Genomic DNA, 18,666 nt, shown 5'->3' with positions numbered 1-18,666 from the left:
CCCTTGCATGAAAGTTGGTAATTCTTCAGACTCCTCCTCCAAGTAAAATATATAAAGTGAACCTGTTAGATATACAATTTAGGAGCTTTATGGAAATGAAAATAACATAGGTTTTATTAACAGACAACACAAGATGTCAAACCTCAGCATCTCTCATATCAATGCTCTTTTTGGGATTGACGCCCTCAATAATGGGAAACCTTAAAAATATTGGCAGGGAATCTAGGGTGATGAGAAGTTTGAAGATCCCCCTCCTAATTATAATTATTTGAACAGCTGCCACACGAGGGGAATAGAATTGAGTAGCCGAGAACCAGAAGGTGCTAAGCGCCTTTTTTTTTTTTTAATGAGTAATTGCAAGTTAAAGTTAAAATATTGTAGCTCGGTAACTATAATAGGTATTAACATGGGGTTTGTTGCACTTTAAAGCTAAAGACTATAGTTTTTTGTGTTTAAGTGTCAGATTTGTAAGTTTTTAGGAAAATACCAAAAATAAAGATGAACATCAAAAATGATAAAAAAACAACACTATCAACGGAAATACACCATAAAACCAAATCTTGTAAATACAGAGAAAACATTTCAGAATCATTATTAATGTCCATGTTTACTGGAAAATACCGGGAAAATACAGAAAAAATTCTGAAAAATACCAAAAATACATACGAACATAAAAAATAATAAACAAAAAAATATCAATGGAAATACATCCTTAAACAGTTCAAACTCATGTAAATACATAGAAAAAAGCTGAAAATCAGTATTAATATCAGAGTTTAAGGGAAAAATACCGATAAAATACCCCAAAAATACCAATACAGTACATACAAACATAAAAAATAATAAAAACCAACCACAATATTAATGTAAATGCACCCAAAAATAGTTCAGAATAATGTAAAAAATAAAAAAAAAAGAAGTAATCATTGTCACGAAAGCACTGCAGAAACGCCGTAAAATAACGTAAAAAAGGATACATCCACGAGCGTATGTTTACAAAATACATGAACCAGCTGAACTGCATAAGTTTTGTTTACAATCTGCTGCATCCTATGACGCTATGCTTCGTGCATGCTGATTGGCTCGAGAGAATGTATCACGCTGTGACTGGCTGAGATGCCTACTCACTTATTGACGAAGCACTGTGATTGACTATGGCTTTCCCGGGAAATCTGGATTCTGCGTGGTGAAGGGACGCGATGCGACATGACACCTTAGAATCTATTTGCCGCTCTCTACACACTTTTCAGGCGAAACTTGCATTGACTTCTGAGGGGTTTTCGACCATATTGTAGGGCCAGAAAGCGCCAAATCCAAATTGAGAAAAAATTCTATGCCTATGATGGACCATTTTCTGTGAAAATCTCGGTTTTGGTGGTGGTGGCGCTTAGCACCTTCTGGTTCTCGGCTACTCAATTAGGAGTGATTGGTACATCAAATCATAATTAAGGTGACCTTCATATGGAAGCCAATAACTGAGGCAACTTTCATGCCTTCTAAAAGCAAAGTAGGATCTTCACACCCAATTTCATGAACCCTAACATCCAAACTGGCTGTCTGACCTTCTGAAAACACCATATCCACTTGGAATACCCAGCCTTTGAATAAAAACATTGATCCTATCCAACTGAAACGTGAAGTTAAGTCCTCTAACTCTTACTAGACAAAGAATTAGGACTTCATCATTCCCAAGCCTAATGAGCAGAGCAGGAATGACAAATAAAAGGGCAGGAAGAGGCTAAGCAGTCTTGGCTACGAAACCTACTATGTACGAAATCCATTAAGAAGCAGTCTTCAAAATAAACGTCTTCAAAAGAGCTTCATTTTGCAAGTACGTATCTGGTAATAAATCCCAAAAAGGAGATCGAAACATCCCGGGAGGGGCTTTTTTTTTCTTCTAAACATTTCCACATAAATGAACCTAAATCTATGTCCCTGCTCTTAAAAACTTACAAGAGGAAGAATATTATGCCCTGATGACAAACACAAGCATCTTCCTTATCCTGCAAAAAAAAAAAAAAAAAAAAAAAAAAAGCAAGTGAGGTAACAGCAGACTATGGTCTTTCATATTACACCAGCTGCAAAAGACAGACCACTTAGATTGGTATAATTATGGCACAGACTGCTTCCCTGAGAAGAATTTGTGATGATATATCAAACAAAGGATTTTATCCGAATATGAACACAGTCTAATCGAATTGAAAGGAATCCAGTTTACCGACAGCTACTAAGATGTAACACTAAATAGTATGAATGCAAAAGGCATGTAAGAAAATTTAACATGCTATTTCATTAATAGTAATTTTTTTATTTATCCATGATTGGTCACAAATGTAAAATCCCTCATAGGCTTAAACTACAGTAAGGCCAGTCAAAAATACTGGTCTTTTTCTCTAAAAAGAATATGACACAAGCTACATGTGCATTGCTTACAATCCTACCTTTTTTTAACTTTGAAACCCACTTATATCAATTCAGAGTTGTCAACTAGTGAGCTATTGCAATGCTGAGATTGATGAGATAGGGCATTTATCAAAGTCTGTTGAGATGTTAAGAGCTGGTTATCTTGGTTTGAGTGGGACTGTGGCTGGGACCTGTCCTTCTGGTCAAAACTTCTGTTGGCAGGCAAACCTGCAACACAATGAATTTCAGGAATTTAAGCTTCATCTTATAAAGAGAGCTGCTTCAAGGCTGTATCAATGAAATAATCATTTAAATCTCTCAAGTAAAATGCAGCTATAATAGATGCTAACACCAATCTACATTAAGGCAGCTTTAATAGATGCTAACACCAACCTAAGTTAAGGAAGTGAAAAACTAAAAAAAGAATTTTTCTGAATAAAACAGACAAACGTTACATATGAGATAAATTACAGTTGTGAACACTGCGCAATTGGAAAAATTAGGATGAGCCATGTCATGTGAGATATACTAATATATGGAGGATTTCAACCACTTCTATTTGTAAAGGTTATCACATAGTCTGTAAATAAGAAGCTTTTAAAATGTTCCCTACCATTTGAAATCGAACTAAAACATCTACAACTCCCCATACCTGAGTTAGGTTGCACCCCATCTCCGGATAACCTTGATGATAACGTAACGATAGCTGAATTCTGAGAAGAAAATGTGAATAATAAATTCTTTAGGGTCTCCCCCTGCTGAGATGCTGTCTGCACTAGTTTCTGAAGAGGAAAAAGAAACAGCTTTGTAGATGATGTGACCTACTGCACTCAGTTTAGAAACCTTACTTTAGAAATATCATAGACATGAAGCACATTTTCAAATATTTTGTATAGTATACAGCTTTAGGTAAATGATGATTGAGACTGATTTTTTCAATCAATAAAGTATAATACTAAGACATACAGATAATTTAAAAAATGATATTGTCATGTTACAATAAAGTTTTATACATACTTACCTGACAGATATATACTTAGCTATAGACTCCGTCGTCTCCGACAGAATTTCAAATTTCGCGGCACACGCTACAGGTAGGTCAGGTGATCTACCGCCCTGCCCTGGGTGGCAGGACTAGGAACCATCCCCGTTTTCTAATCAGAATTCTTCTCTTCCACCTGTCTCCTGTGGGGAGGCTGGGTGGAGGGCCTATTAACGTATATATCTGGTCAGGTAAGTATGTATAAAACTTTATTGTAACATGACAATATCATTTTTATACATTCAACTTCCTGCCAGATATATACTTAGCTGATTAGCACCCATTGGTGGTGGGTAAGAGACAGCTAACTACTGAAATAGACAGGTAAACAACATATGTTGTAGGTATTTATAAACCTTGGTTCCTACCTTATTAGGCTGAAGACTTCGCGGCTACTGCCTTGGAGTCTGCTTAGCCTCAAGAGCCTCAGCGAGATAATGATCTATGGCTAAGAGTTCTTGTGGGTCTGCCAATGGGGTCTTATCCACTTACTCGGCAGAGCCTAAAGGCCTTTGTCATTGGGTGCTATTCCACTAACATGACAATACACCTTGTTCAAGGAGCACAAAACCGATCCCGATCACCTGATCCTAACATCCATGTTAGTTCTAAGATTGTAGGAGTTATCCCCGAACTCCTCACAAACAACCAAAAAACTCGAAACATAATTACACTTTCATTACCAAATATACAAAAAAAAATTTTGTACTCCCCTACTAGTCATACATACCCTTGATCCCCTACCAGCAATGACACTCTGCTCCCGTGCGACAGTAGTGAGCTTGCTACTAGAAAACCAAGCACATATCTGACAAGAGGGTTTATGTACGATAAAAACACAAAATTAAGGATCAGTCTTTGCTCCAAGACCCAGTACTGTATCTGCTGATACAAAAGGACCTAGCGAGAAGCACTTCTCATAGGTCACTCTCACGTCCTTCAGATAATGAGATGCAAACACTGAATTGCACCTCCAATATGTAGTCTCAATGATATTCTTCAGAGACATATTCTTTTGGAACGCCAAGACGTGCTACTGCTCTTACTTCATGCGTCTTGACCTTTAGAAGACCGAAGGATTCCTCCGAGCAGTTCTTGTGAGCGTCCGTAATAACGCTTCTCACAAAGAAAGCCAAGGCGTTCTTGGACATGAGTCGTTTGGGGTTCTTCACTGCACACCAAAGACCTTGTTGACAAGCTCCCATCTGCCTCTTCCTCTCTAAATAGTATTTAAGAGCTCTCACTGGACAGAGAGATCTCTCTATCTCTCTGCCTACCAGGTTAGATAGGCCTTTTACCTCAAAACTTCTGGGCCAAGGCTTTGATGGGTTTTCGTTCTTTGCCAGAAACATTGTCTGGAAAGAACAGATGGCAGCATCTCCTTTGAACCCCACCGTGGAATCCAGAGCGTGCAATTCGCTCGTCCTCTTGGCTGTAGCGAGAGCCACCAGGAACAAGCATTTCCTAGTGACGTCGCGGAAGGACGCCAGATGTAAAGGTTCGAATTTATCCGATGAGAGGAATTTCAGGACCACGTCTAGATTCCAACTAGGTGTTCTAGGAGTAGCTGCTTTCGAAGTCTCAAAGATCTAATTAGATCGTGTAGATCTTTGTCGTTAGCAATGTCCAGGCCTCGATTCCTGAATACTGAAGACAGCATGCTTCGGTATCCTTTTATTGTCGAGACAGATAGGTGTGATTCCTCTCTCAGAAAGAGGAGGAAATCGGCAATATTCACTATAGAGGTACTGGAGGAGGACAGCTTCTGACCCTTACACCACCTCCTAAAGACTTCCCACTTCGACTGGTATACTCTTCTCGTCGAAGCTCTGCGGGCTCTAGCGATAGAGCCCGCAGCCTTGCGAGAAAAGCCTCTCGCTCTGACAAGTCTTTCGATAGTCGAAAGGCAGTCAGAGCGAGACCTGGGAGGTTGTGATGAAACCTCTCGAAGTGGGGTTGTCTGAGTAGATCGTGTCTGTTTGGAAGCGATCTGGGGAAGTCCACTATCCACTCCAGTACCTCCGTGAACCATTCCTGGGCTGGCCAGAATGGGGCTATGAGTATCAACTTCGTGCTCTTCGAAGCTACGAACTTCCTGAGCACTTCCCCCAGGATTTTGAACGGGGAAAGGCGTAAGCGTCCACACCCGACCAATCCATGAGAAACGCGTCTATTGCGAAGGCTCTCGGATCTTCTACTAGAGAGCAAAAGGTCTCTATTCTTTTGGAGAGGAACGTCGCAAACAGGTCTATGTGAGGTCTCCCCCACAGGGACCAAAGACTTCGACACACTTCTTCGTGAAGAGTCCATTCTGTGGGAAGGACCTGGTTTCTCCTGCTCAGTCTGTCCGCTCTCACATTCTTGATCCCTTGAACAAACCTTGTGAGGGAGAGTTATGCCTCTTTCTTCCGTCCAGGTTAACAGGTGTCTTGTCAACTGATAGAGGGAGAAAGAGTGCGTGCCTCCTTGCTTGCGTATGTAAGCCAGAGCCGTGGTGTTGTCTGAGTTTATCTGTATCACCCCGTCTCTGACTATCTGTTCGAAGAACTTTAAGGCTAGGTGTATGGCCACAAGTTCCTTGCAATTGATGTGCCAGGACACCTGTTCTTTTGTCCAGGTGCCTGACACCTCCCTTGCTCCCAGCGTCGCTCCCCATCCCGACTCCGAAGCGTCGGTAAACAACACTTGGTCTGGGTTCTGCAGGGCAAGCGATACGCCTTCGTTCTTTTGAAGCTGAGGGATCCACCACTTCATATGATCTTTTACTTCTTGTGGAAGTTGGAAGACGTCCGAGAGTTGACCCGTTCTTCCAACTCCACACCTCTTTGAGGAAAAACTGAAGAGGGCGGAGGTGAAGTCTCCCCTAGCGAGAAGAACTTTTCCAATGAGGACAGGGTCCCTAAAAGGCTCAGGTAATCCCTCGCTGAGCTGTTCTTTCTTTCTAAGAAGCTCGAGATTCTCGACAAACCTCGAGCGATTCTTTCTCGCGAAGGGATATACCCGAAAACCCCGAGAATCCATCTGAATCCCCAGATAGACCAAGTTCTGGCTGGGGATCAGTTGTGACTTCTCGAGGTTGACGAGCAACCCTAGCGAATCTATCATGTTCCTTGTTACTTCTAAGTCCTCCAAGCACTGACTCTTCGACTTGGCCCTGATCAGCCAGTCGTCCAAGTAGAGGGAGATGTTTATCCCTCTAGGTGAAGCCATCTTGCTACATTCGCCATCAGGTTGGTGAATACTTGTGGGGCTGTAGACAGTCCGAAGCACAGAGCCCTGAACTGAAAGATCTTGTCTCCTATCACAAAGCGAAGATATTTCTTTGACAAATGGTGAATGGGAACGTGGAAATAGGCGTCTTGCAGGTCCAGAGAGACCATCCAATCTCCTGGGCGAAGCGCCGACATTACAGAGGCGGACGTTTCCATACGAAACAAACTTCTTTTCTGTACGAAGCGATTCAGAGCGCTTACGTCCAGAACTGGCCTCCACCCCCCGATGCCTTTGGTACTAGAAAAAGGCGATTGTAAAATCCCGGGGAGTGTGGATCCTGCACAAGTTCGATGGCCTCTTTTTCCCACATTTGCTCCACCATTTGAAGGAGAGTCTTTCGCATTAACGGGTCTCTGTACCTCGCTGACAGTTCCCCGAGGCGTAGATGTTAGGGGCGGGCTGTCGTCGAAGGGGATTACATATCCCTTCTTCAGGACCGACACTGACCAAAGGTCGGCTCCCCTTTGTGCCCATACTCCTGCAAAGTTCAGGAGTCTGGCGCCCACCCCTGTGCTTGGAGGAGCAACAAGTCACTTCGATTTCTTGAAGGGCCTAAATGAAGACCTTCCTCTCTTTTCAGAGCTCTTCTTTCTGGCAGGGGGACGAGCCGCGCACCTCCACGAAATGGGCTGCTGAGTAGGACGAGATTCCTTCTTAACCGTCGCCACTACGGTCGTCCTTTCTTGGACGTTTGCGTAAGTAGGTCCTGTGTCGCCTTCTCAGTTAGTGAGCGAGATATATCCTTGACTAACTGAGAAGGAAACAGATGATCTGATAGAGGGGCGAACAGTAAGGAAGTCCTCTGGCTCGGAGAAACCCCTTTCGATAAAGGGAACCATACACTGATCTCTTTTTCAGGAGACCAGCACCAAAAAGTGAAGCCACTTCACCCGAACCGTCCTGTACTGCCTTGTCCATGCAGGACAGGACGCTATGGAGAATTTCTGGGTTCTTCAGAAACTCCGGATCCTTAGATTTGTTGGCCAGAACTCCGAGTGACCAATCCAGAAAATTGAACACCTCTAAAGTGACAAAAAGTCCCTTTAGAAAGTGGTTCAACTCTGAAGTGCTCCACGTCGCTCTGACCGATCCTAAGGAGTGACGTCTACAGGCCTCCACCAAACTGGAAAAGTCGGCATCTGCAGAGGCGGGTAAAGAAAGACCCATAGTCTCTCCTGTCCCATACCAAATACCTCTCTTCCGTGCAATCTGGAAGGAGGCATGCAGAATACCGTCTTTCCTAACTCCTTCTTCTTGTCCATCCAAGAATCTAAAGAATGGAGTGCCTTCTTCATTGATATCGCAGGCTTCATTTTCAAGAAGGCCGACGATTTAGCCGTAGCTGAGCTCGAAAAGAGCGAACGAGGAGAAGGAGGAGCTGCAGGACTAAGAGAATCTCCAAACTCTTGTAGTAGTAATGAGGCCAAGACTTTGTAACTAGAAAGTCCCTCATTAGCAGGAGGTTCGTCGTCAGACAACTCGTCTAACCCTCGATCAGACGAAGGAGAAAAGTTCACGTTTGGAGGGAGAGTCCTTCCAAGACCTCCTATGTTCTGAAGGAGAGGAGCTCCAATTTGGCGAAGAGTCATAACCTCCAGGAACGAGTCCCCCAGACTCTTGACTCCTGGCTCTTGACTCTTGCCTCCTACTCCTGCCTCTTGGATCCTGACTCCTGCCTCCTTAACTGACTCCTGCCTCCTGACTCCGACTCCTGGCTCCTGACTCCGGACTCCTGGCTCCTGCCTCCTGGCTCCTGCCCTTGGCTCCTGCTCCTTGCCTCCTGGCTCCTTAGCCTCCTGCCTCTTGCCTCCTGGCTCCTTTGCCTTCTTGCCCTATGGCTCTTGCCATCCTGGCTTTGCCTCTTGCCTGGATGCCTCCACACTCTTGGCTCCTGGGCTCCTGCCTCCGGTTGATCCTCACTCTTGGCTCTGGCTCCTGGCCTCCTGGGTGACTCCTCACTCCTGGCCGGTGCCAGACGTCTGATTGTTTCATCCAGGTTCGTACCGGAAACCTCACCTCGGGTAGGAGTATCGATCCTGGAGGTAGATACTTCCATACGTCTGGAGGATCTTTTAATAGGAAGGGAAGTGTCTTTCCTTCTAGGAGGCTCCTTTGACAGGACTCCTACAAACGACGAAATCTGTTCCTGCATCGCCATCATGAACCTCTTAGTAGCCTCCTCTTTATCCTCTTCGGGAGGAGGGGAAGGAGGAGGGGAGGAGTCCATAGCCTCCACCTCCTGCCTCCTTCTCACTCTGGTTGAAAGAATGGCTCTTCTTGCCTTCTTAACTCCCGATGGAGACTCCTCAGAGAAGTTTTCAGGGCTCGAGTCAATAGTCGGCGCCCTCCAACTCCTCTTGAGAGGCCGAGATCGATCGGAATCTCTCCAATCACGTCTCGTGATGAAGATCCCGACGACGAGAAACACTTACTTAGGACGCTTTTACAATAGCGGTCCTTGGCAGTCTGGGGTGTCACAGAAACCGCCGAAGGGACACCTGATCGGTGGGGATTCTCCACAACCTCCTTTCGGCTTTTGACATTCCTTCTCCTCTGGCATGTGAGCTTGGAAGAGGTCTAGACCTAGGAGCGTTGCTGAGCCGACCAGATGCCCCCTCCACTACACTGGGGACACTCATATCACTGTCCACTGACAAATCACTAGCCTTACCTTGTATGGCAGCCATTTTGTTTTCCATCACTTTGAAGGCTGCTTTTAGATCTGCAAGTTCTTTCGCTGGATCTACAGGTTCTGCAATAGGAGAAGGGGCTGCAATGGAAGGAGAAGTAGCAATACTTACCCTTGGGGAAGATCCCAAGCTTGGAATTAGTTTCAGATCTAGAACTACTTAAACTTCTATGAGAAGCCTTCCTCACTCTTTCTCTTTCTAACTTTTTTAAATAATTAGTTAGATTCTTCCATTCGTTCTCACTCAAGTTCTCACATTCTTTACAAGTATTAGTAAAAGAACATTCATACTCCCTGCACCTCTTGCATACCGTGTGAGGGTCTACCGAAGCTTTCGGCAACCTCACCTTACAGCCTACATTCACACAACGTCTCACAACCATACCAGAGTCAGACATATTTAAAGAAAAATCCAAATCAAGTCCACAAAACAGTCCACAAAAGCGTATGCCAATCCAACAATCCAGATACGTCACCAAAAGTCGGTCAAGAAGATCAATTGCCGGTGAAAAAAGAAAAACCAATCGAGAGGAACCAACAACAATGTTGATGGTCCGGGCGACAGAAGAATTCTGATTAGAAAACGGGGATGGTTCCTAGTCCTGCCACCCAGGCAGGGCGGTAGATCACCTGACCTACCTGTAGCGTGTGCCGCGAAATTTGAAATTCTGTCGGAGACGACGGAGTCTATAGCTAAGTATATATCTGGCAGGGAAGTTGAATGTATAAAATTTCTCTTTTACACACATCCCATAATAGTTTTACATAATGCCTAATCCTCTAGTCCAGTGCTTCTAGACACTCACCACAAACACAAGAGAATAAGAACACTCCATTAGAATGATGGCACACTGCGAACAAATCATTTGCCTGTGTGTCTAGATACTGAACACACAAACACAGTTACCAAAGTTTACATAATAGTAGTTCCCCATTTTTCTGCATTATCATCTATCTTTTGCTTTCATCCCTTCCCTTTCAATGAGTTAACATTGTGTAATAAACAATTTTCCGGTTGAAGTGTTACTTACAGTGAGAACACCTGGTTTTCTCAAGTGTCTTCCAGGCAAAGTTGGTGACCACTAAGAAAGTACTGTCATCTGTTTTGAACCGCTGTCTGTTCACCTTTATTGTTTTTTAATAATTTAGCTTACTGTTCCATGTTGCTTACCCTTTTGGCTCAGGATACCATTTTCTAAAAATTCACCTTAGTACCACATGCATAAAGCTTTATTTGTTCAAATACTGATTTATGCCGCCCCTAGTTTTGTCTAAGGTCAACAGATAATATTCTTTACCTTTTACTGACAGTTTCAGTGTTCGCAAAGGTTTATTATTATCAATCACAAGTATTCAACACTGTTCAAAAACATAATGGCAGTGCCACAGTACTACAGCAAGCCTTGAGAAAGATCCCCGGATATCGGCAGGGGTTCCATTCCAACTGTTTGATGATAAGCGAAAATTGCCGACAGCTGAAAATCCAGCACTTATCAATACCAATAACCAGTTTTTGGCAATGATAACTGGTTAATGGCCCCTCTGCTGGATATGTATTGGCGACAATACTCAATTAATGGTGCCAATAACCAGAAATCTGCACATTTCAGCACCAAAAAATCAGATCGCCATTAACAATGGAAGAAACTTATTCAAATTATTGACTAATCTGCCACAGGACATAGAATCCTTCAAAAAGTTAAGAATAAATCTTGCCAGCCTACAGATATAGATCTGCCTCCCTGGATGGACTGCTCCTGCCTACTACTATGCTTGCTTAGGATGGTAACTGTGTATATACTTTCTAAAAATTTTAAATTCATGTATTTAAAACCATTTTACTTTTTCAAAACTGGGTTTCAGCCCTTTTCCAGTCATAAAATTCTCAGTTACTTGGCTCCCTCACACACAAATTACTAATTGGGCTGAGTTAATATAAAAGTTTTGTAATGAAATATGATTTTTAATAAACAAACAAATTTTGTAAATCTGAACACATTAATTCATCTTGGCTACCCTTCTTATGGCAACTCTGTTCTCTTGCAAATGATAAGGCATCAAAAGAATTGACACAGTTGCATCTGGAAAACCTACAAAACCATACAAGTATGCACTGCCCTGCATGGAGTTAAGATATTTTCTATCAAGTGTATAGTGTCTTGGGATTTCAATAAATGCAAGCAAGGCTTTGTAAAATAATGGGCTTATTGAAAAAATGTATTTTATTTTTCAAGAAATTGCATCCTTCTAACCTCTAACATTTCTTGGTGAGTTTGGGACTGAGACTTCAAGATTTCCTTAATCTCTGTTAATGAATCTGCACATGACTTCAACATCTGAAAAGTCTGAATCTCCATTTCACTGGGATCCAAATCTTTGACTGAAGATGCCTTTTGGACATTGTAATTCACCAAAATGTCACCACGACTTGCTGATCCTCCGGAGTCAGAGCCTAAGTCTTCATCCTCAACAGCGCCCCACCATCTCTCTCTTGCTTTTCTAGCAGCCTTACGTCGCCTAATTTTAGAGAAAAGAAAGTTACACGAAATTTGTAAGAAAATAGATGCATGATGTTAAAAATGTAGTCTGCAAATCTGTGATAGATAATGTATTTTCCTATTAAGTGAGAAACACATAGTGAAAAAGTTTAAACCACGAAATGTAACCAGTAGGGCGGCCTAAAGGCGATAGCTCGCGAAGTTTAAATTTAACCATCAAAGGGTTAACTAGGTACATATCTCGGAACTCTCTGCAACATGAACGTTATCGGTAATTGCATTTCAAATAGTCTTCCAACATTAAACTGCTAATAATATGACAAACAACACAATGTGAAATGATTCTTTAAAGCGAAGGTGAGAAGACATAGTTTAATTAAGCGGAGGTGAGAAGACAGTTTAACTAAGCCTAGTTTTTTAGAAAACTATCAAATTTGGTGCTGAAATAATGAATTTTGAGAAAATTATGATGCAATAATTAAAACACCATTAAAATGTGAATTTATGATGCTTTACAAATAAATCTTATAAGGGATGAAACTTAAAAATGTAAGGTTTTATCTGCCGAAAGAATTTTTCCTTTACCCTCAATACTTTTGGAGATATATTAACATTTGAATAGAGTTGGGGCAGGGCTGGCCACAATAAATTCCAGTAGTAATGACTTCGCTTCACTCGTAAAAAGTAACACAACCTTATGAACTTTTTGGTTAAGCATCACCTATCCTCAATCTATTCAGCATAGTTTCAAGCCAAAAAGCAAAGATAAAATGGAAAAACAGAATCACAGAAAAAACTCCATTGGTTTTGCCATTCTTGCCATCTCTGCCTCACCAACTGATTAGAGCATTTGTATAGAACAACTTATTATCTTACCCAAATTGATATTTGCTTCCGAATTTCTAGTCTGCCAAAGCTACCCTCTATACAGTGGACCCCCTGTATTCGCGTTCTCCGGATTTGCAGACTCACACATTCGCGGATTTCTCTCCGGCACATTTCTCGACATTATTCGCGGAAAATTCGCCTATACGTGGTATTTTTCCAAGAGAAATATCCACAAATTCCTGGTTTTTTATATCAATTTCATCATAAAATGCACTTTTTGTGATAAAAATATTTAAAAAACTAGGTATAAACATTTTCAGTGGGCTTTGCTTGAGTTTTAACTAACAAAATTGGAGGTTTTAAGCATTTTTATAGGGGTTCCAACTATTCGCGGGTTCTAACTGTTCACAGGGGGGTCTGGTACGCATCCCCCACAAATACGGGGGGACCACTGTACTGATAAGAGATTGTATAAGCTCTCATCCCAAAGGGTCTTTACTGGTTAGCTTCCATGAACAATTGTGTTTGAATTTTTCAAACATCATATTTGTGGCACAATCATTTATGTAATAATTACCACATAAAACTTAAAATTAAAACGGTTGTGGAAATTTACAAAGATAAACTACACAAACAGTGAAAAATCCCCTGCACTTGCTGCTGCAAATACACAAAATTTATGAAAATCACAAACTTATAGCATAACTAATATCAAAAGAGTAACTAGTATATTCATATTTACTTTTGCTTTTTTTGAGGGGGTTCAGCATCAACAGTCTCACCATCACACTTCTGAATTCCTTCGACAGTTATGACGTTAGAGAAACTTCTGGAGTCGACAGGCTGATTATCGGAATCAGTTTTGAGAGAGAGATCACTCTGAAGCACAGATTCTACCTTGTCGATGCATGAAACCCCCAACGCTATTGATTCTTTTCTCATCAGGGGGACAATTGTGTCCAGCATCTGGAAATATGGCCAGTCTACATTTGACGTAGAGTAACCTCCCTTGATGTCCTATACAGTATATAGAGAAAATAATCAAATTTATTAACTTTAGTGTAAACCTAATATCTCTACATATTTATTCAGCAAGGTTGGAAAATTTCACAATTTATTCAGCATGGTTGGAAAGTTTAACAGTTTTACAGTTTAAAAAATCTATGGATGTGCAAATGCAAATGTAGTACATACTACGTACTGTATTTCTCAGGGAGAAAATATACCATTGCAACATGACAAAAATTAAAGCTCTTTATTCTTCTAAAATCTGATAAATCCATCATCAATATAATTTTAAAAGTTTGAGGCATTCCTGCACAATATAAAAGACTTCATAATCCTGAAGAAGGCATGTGTTCAGATTTTTTTTTCTTTTTGCACAAGGCAAAAATATATCCTTGGTCAGAATAGTTTTAAAGACTCACTTTTCTTGACGGTTATTATACCTGCATCTGAATACACACTTAAGAAATAACTTATAATCTACAGACGAGATAACTAGAGTTGGACTGTGAAAAAAGATATGACCCACACAAAAGACATTGTTCTCACCTTCAATACGATCGATGAATTAGGCAGAGAAAATGGTTTAGTGGAATTCTGACCAGTTAACAGTCAGTGAAAATAGACTGTTCTGAATTAATCAAAATACTGTTCACTACCAAAACTCAATTTAATGATAAGCAAAGACCTCAGCAAAGAATACTGATGGCAAAGTTAACATGGATCACTACATAGCACCACATTTTCTAGTAAAAATTAAAAATTTTTAATCAATTTGTATCTTTCATAGCTAACAAACCTGAGGTCTTAACAATAGGATAAATCTTATAGCACCAGCTGGAAACCAGTTAAAAACAAAGTTTGTATGAAAGGAATCTGTGGCATCTGGCAACTCAGGTGTAGACAAGGTGCAGTGTGGCCACCGACCACACATGAATGCTGTAATGCATTTAGTCTTTAGTCTTTCTTCCAAACCAGGATATCAGAGGGGCAGCTAGAGGTGGGCAATTAACGTTAAGATCTAAGGTTTGTTAGCTATGAAAAATACAATTCATTGGCAAAATGAAGTGTCAATATTTAAGGATTTAAGGACAAACATGAAATGACTTTTAGGGTGAGAAAAGGAGATACAATCCCCTCCCGGCACTGCTCCAAAAACTGCAAGTTGTAATTCTAATATAAATTCTTATTTAGCCTTCCACTCACACACCAAAGTAATAGTACTACTATTACGGCGATGGTTTGCACCTTCATATGAATCTGAAAGGATGGAGTTTCAAGCATCCCACCAACTATATTAAGATACTGTACAAAAAATCTAACCTTATATTTTTGAACGAGATTTGACCACTTCTTCCGAGCTTGCACAGCCGTTACGGATTCAGAAAGTCCAAGTTCCTCCACGATTCGTCTACATGTGAATATGCAACAGATTCATCAGATAAAATAATACTTAATTTAAATCTAAACTGCCAAATAAAAATATGAAAAGCACAGATTACTAATATGTCACTAAAACTTTTCTAACAAATCTTCATGTCTTTAGCGCATAAACTCATATCTCAAAGTAATCTGTTCTAAAGGCAGAAGGTGAAGAAATTAGATCTTTCAAACTGTGGGTATGAAATCAAAATACGGTAATGTGGGATTAGCAATTCTTCTTGAGAGACAACAATTTCTCCTAGGTTATTTCCTCAGTTCAGTACTTGCAAGACTGACATGTTTTGGGAACCTGATGAGGGGAAGAGATGATGAGTGACATGTTGCAAGAGACATCATGTAACTGAAAGTCCTGTTTTGTCTTGCGTGCTTGTTAGTATACACAGTAAAAGTCAGGAAAGTACTCGATAGGGATGAAACACCTGATCTGTGAATCCTATTAGGTATTACTAGGCACAGAATTTTATATATAAACAGGAAATGAGTTAGTTGTCTTTTTCTGATGTTTGCACATTTTTACTACTCCTTGCTGACAATCCCTGCATTTTCATCTATGCAAAAAGACAGGCCTAGGACATGGTGCTAGACATTTTCTGATATAAGTTACAGAAGAACTGATACCATACATACTTGTAAGCTTTTGCACACTCATGCTTTTTGCCATTGAAGAGATGTCGTAGTTTATATCGTAGTTGGATGAATTCACGTGTTGATTCTTCAGTCCCTGAAGAGTAAGAGAATATTTTCAGTGTTAATGTATAGCATTGATTGTGCACCATAAATGTGCACAATCAAAATTATATATATATTTGTATAATTTCATTTTTAATGTAATCTAACAGTGTTCAGTAAAATTCAAAAGGCCCACTGAAATACTATTAACACAGAAAAACCATGGACTGTTTTTACTGAACATACTTCACTCATGATTGGTAAATGTCCTCAATTATTAGTGATAAGAGTACCTGTATTCATGTGAAATATCCAGGAATGAAATAACAACATTGATGGGATTAGAAATGGAGGTTGTTCAGTGATGAAAATGGTCAATACTACATTGTTGTGTTAGTCCTCATTAGCTCTAGCTCCCACTGAGACTGAGTCTGGTGGGTGGGTGTACTGGAACACTTGTTGCAAGATCAACTCATCTGTGAAATTGGATTTCCAGTGTCTTACCAGATTCATATTTAATTTTACTGATCACGGCTGATTTCAAAATCTTTCTTTTGTACAACCAATATTCCTCATACGTAAGAAAATCCTCCAACTCCCTTAATCGTATAGGGTAAAATACCGAATGACTGGCCTCTACCATAGCACAACCTCCTTCCCAAAAAAGTATTTTAACACGTCCTGTAACCCAGGATAGACATTAATCAAGAGCCAGCATCAGTTGAAGCAACACCTCGAGACCTCTACTTTCCTCTTGAAGTAAGTTTTTTTCTTCCAAGTCACAAATTATAAGGCCATAATTTCCGATTTTCGAGAAGGTGGTTGCACTATGGTAGAGGTGGCTGCCAGGTGGCCATTCAGTATTTTACCCCCCCTTAATTAGGATGGGCTACCCACAGTCCAAGTTCATAGGCTAACCCCAATCAAGTCGGACTGTGTCCTCCACTGTTGTGTTAGGGAAAATTTATAGTTATGATGCATCCCTGAATTTCAATGAAGGATCCTGTATACTACTAATTTGCGAGTGGCCAAGGTCATGGGTGTGGAGGGGGGAGAGGCGATGCCTTATCCCCCATACTAAGTAGAACGTACTGCCCTACTAGGCTAAGTGCCCTTAGCCGTAGTTGCCGTAAGGTAGGTAGGGTTGAGTTGCCAGCCTGTAATTCACCTAAAAAAAAACAAGGTTTCTCAGAGTAGCCTCTAATTATTGATAAAAAATTAGATATCGAGTGAGATATGAAATAAACAAATCAGGTCCCGGAAGAGACAAATGTCAAATGTCACGTCAAAAACAGTCAGAAACGTCACACGATTCACACCTACATCATTACGGGCAAAATAAAACTCACCTAAAATACAAAGGGGATAAAATGTCATGTCAAATGTATGAACACTGTTACCTGAAGGACAAGCATCGTAAATAAAATTCCACTTGAAATTGCCGGTACTCTTCCCAGCATCTCAAACAGCTCCTTACACTGAGGAGGGAGGGCCGTAATTGCGACGAAGATGTCTTCTTACCTCAGCCACATTGTGCAAGACATCTTGGAACTTCAAAATCTCATCTTAAATCTAACGCTGTGTCAAAGCCATTACCAAACTTACATTTAACTGCATCGGCCATCATTAAGGATTCTCTAAGTTGCACTTCATATAAGCAGGTCAAACGTGAGATAATGCCGCATATTCATCGGAGAAATGAAGAAGGGTTTCAAGAAACCTTGACTTGAAGCCTTGCCAGGTGATTTACCTGGTGCCTGGTTCCTAAGCGCTTACACCACAATCACAGTTGCGGGCACGCTATACTGTTTATGAGCTTTATTTTCTTGTTTACTTTACTTTTATTTACTTTAACTATACTTTATGTTACTTCAAAATGTTTATTTCAATTCATGTCTTTTATCCCTTTTCTGCAATAGCAACCCCGAAAAATTACAGATGTTTCTAAATTACCACTTCGGCCAGTTTGTTTACATGATCTTCTTTTTTATATTCATTGGCAAGACGAGATGGAGGCTATGCTACACGTTGTTTCTATGACTTCTATCTCTCACACAATCACAGCGTAGATTAAATAAAAACAAATTCATTCAATGCCATGCAACTGAGTTTGCGGTATTAATGATAGTAGAATAGCCATAGTGATGAAACACGTGTATTTGGGAGAATGGCACAAGAAATAAATAAATAAATAAAAAAAAAGAGTACAGGGTGCCTAAGTAAGACAAAGATTTAGACATGCACAAGTGTATTCTAGAAATAATGTTTGGACGTCATTTACTGCGCTCACCTTGCTGGGACATATGCTTGTTCAGTAGGATAGTTAAGGAAAATTAGTTCCATAATATAACTGAATCTAAAAAGAAAAGATTTACAAATGAGATCCAGCAACGCATTTGTCATTCTCAAATGAATAATTAATCGTTCAAGAATCACATATACTAGCCCACTGAACTTAAATGACGGATTTGCTACAGACCTGTAAGAACTTAAATTTTGATATTCAACAATAACCACTTACTCAGATACAGGGAATTTGCACTTAGAGATACTGGTATATATAAATTTCACATTATAATGGTAAGACGATATCTTTTCACTCAACAAATTCAGATTTTGACATAGGATAAATTTCAATTGGTTTTCTTTGGTAAACATATCAAATTCACCTTTATTCATGCTATTGAATTTCCATAGATTTTCATTTGTATCAGACCCAGTACTCCTATGGTTCGCCTTTCAGCAAGAGAGACCTACAGAATTATGAATTATAAATTTTTTATGGTTGATTATAAATTATTATAATAGTTGCCGAA

General features: G+C 40.4%; 1 protein-coding gene across 4 annotated transcripts; it reads right to left on the bottom strand.

The window, feature by feature from the left end:
* Positions 1-529: 529 nt before the first annotated feature.
* On the bottom strand, positions 530-17,613 carry LOC135212468 (uncharacterized). 4 transcript variants are annotated; one of them, XM_064245921.1, is made up of 8 exons: positions 17,200-17,349; positions 15,809-15,902; positions 15,062-15,149; positions 13,476-13,750; positions 11,660-11,924; positions 3,056-3,185; positions 2,442-2,631; positions 530-2,003 (listed from the first exon to the last, which is right to left on the bottom strand). In XM_064245921.1, the coding sequence occupies exons 1-7, from the start codon at positions 17,225-17,227 to the stop codon at positions 2,465-2,467; spliced, it is 1,047 nt and encodes a 348-aa protein (XP_064101991.1). In that variant the 5' UTR covers positions 17,228-17,349; the 3' UTR covers positions 530-2,003; positions 2,442-2,464. The 4 variants fall into 4 exon arrangements, with proteins under 4 accessions (XP_064101991.1, XP_064101992.1, XP_064101993.1 ...); XM_064245922.1 differs by lacking the exons at positions 530-2,003; positions 17,200-17,349 and adding an exon at positions 17,456-17,613 and having other exon boundaries at positions 2,288-2,631; XM_064245923.1 differs by lacking the exon at positions 530-2,003 and having other exon boundaries at positions 2,288-2,631; positions 13,476-13,699; positions 17,200-17,350.
* Between the last annotated feature and the right edge of the window lie 1,053 nt (positions 17,614-18,666).

The sequence above is a fragment of the Macrobrachium nipponense genome, chromosome 41 (genome assembly GCF_015104395.2).
Source record: "Macrobrachium nipponense isolate FS-2020 chromosome 41, ASM1510439v2, whole genome shotgun sequence".
Lineage (NCBI taxonomy): Eukaryota > Metazoa > Arthropoda > Malacostraca > Decapoda > Palaemonidae > Macrobrachium > Macrobrachium nipponense.
This window is presented reverse-complemented; position numbering and strand designations above follow the sequence as displayed.

Excerpts from the sequence above, each read along its gene's own strand:
- LOC135212468 (XM_064245921.1), bottom strand. The coding sequence starts at position 17,227 with ATGACATTTTATCCCCTTTGTATTTTAG. Across the intron at positions 13,751-15,061 it reads ATCTCGTTCAAAAATATAAG|GACATCAAGGGAGGTTACTC; the intron begins GTTAGATTTTTT and ends TATACTGTATAG. Across the intron at positions 11,925-13,475 it reads CCCCCTCAAAAAAAGCAAAA|GCGACGTAAGGCTGCTAGAA; the intron begins GTAAATATGAAT and ends CTCTAAAATTAG.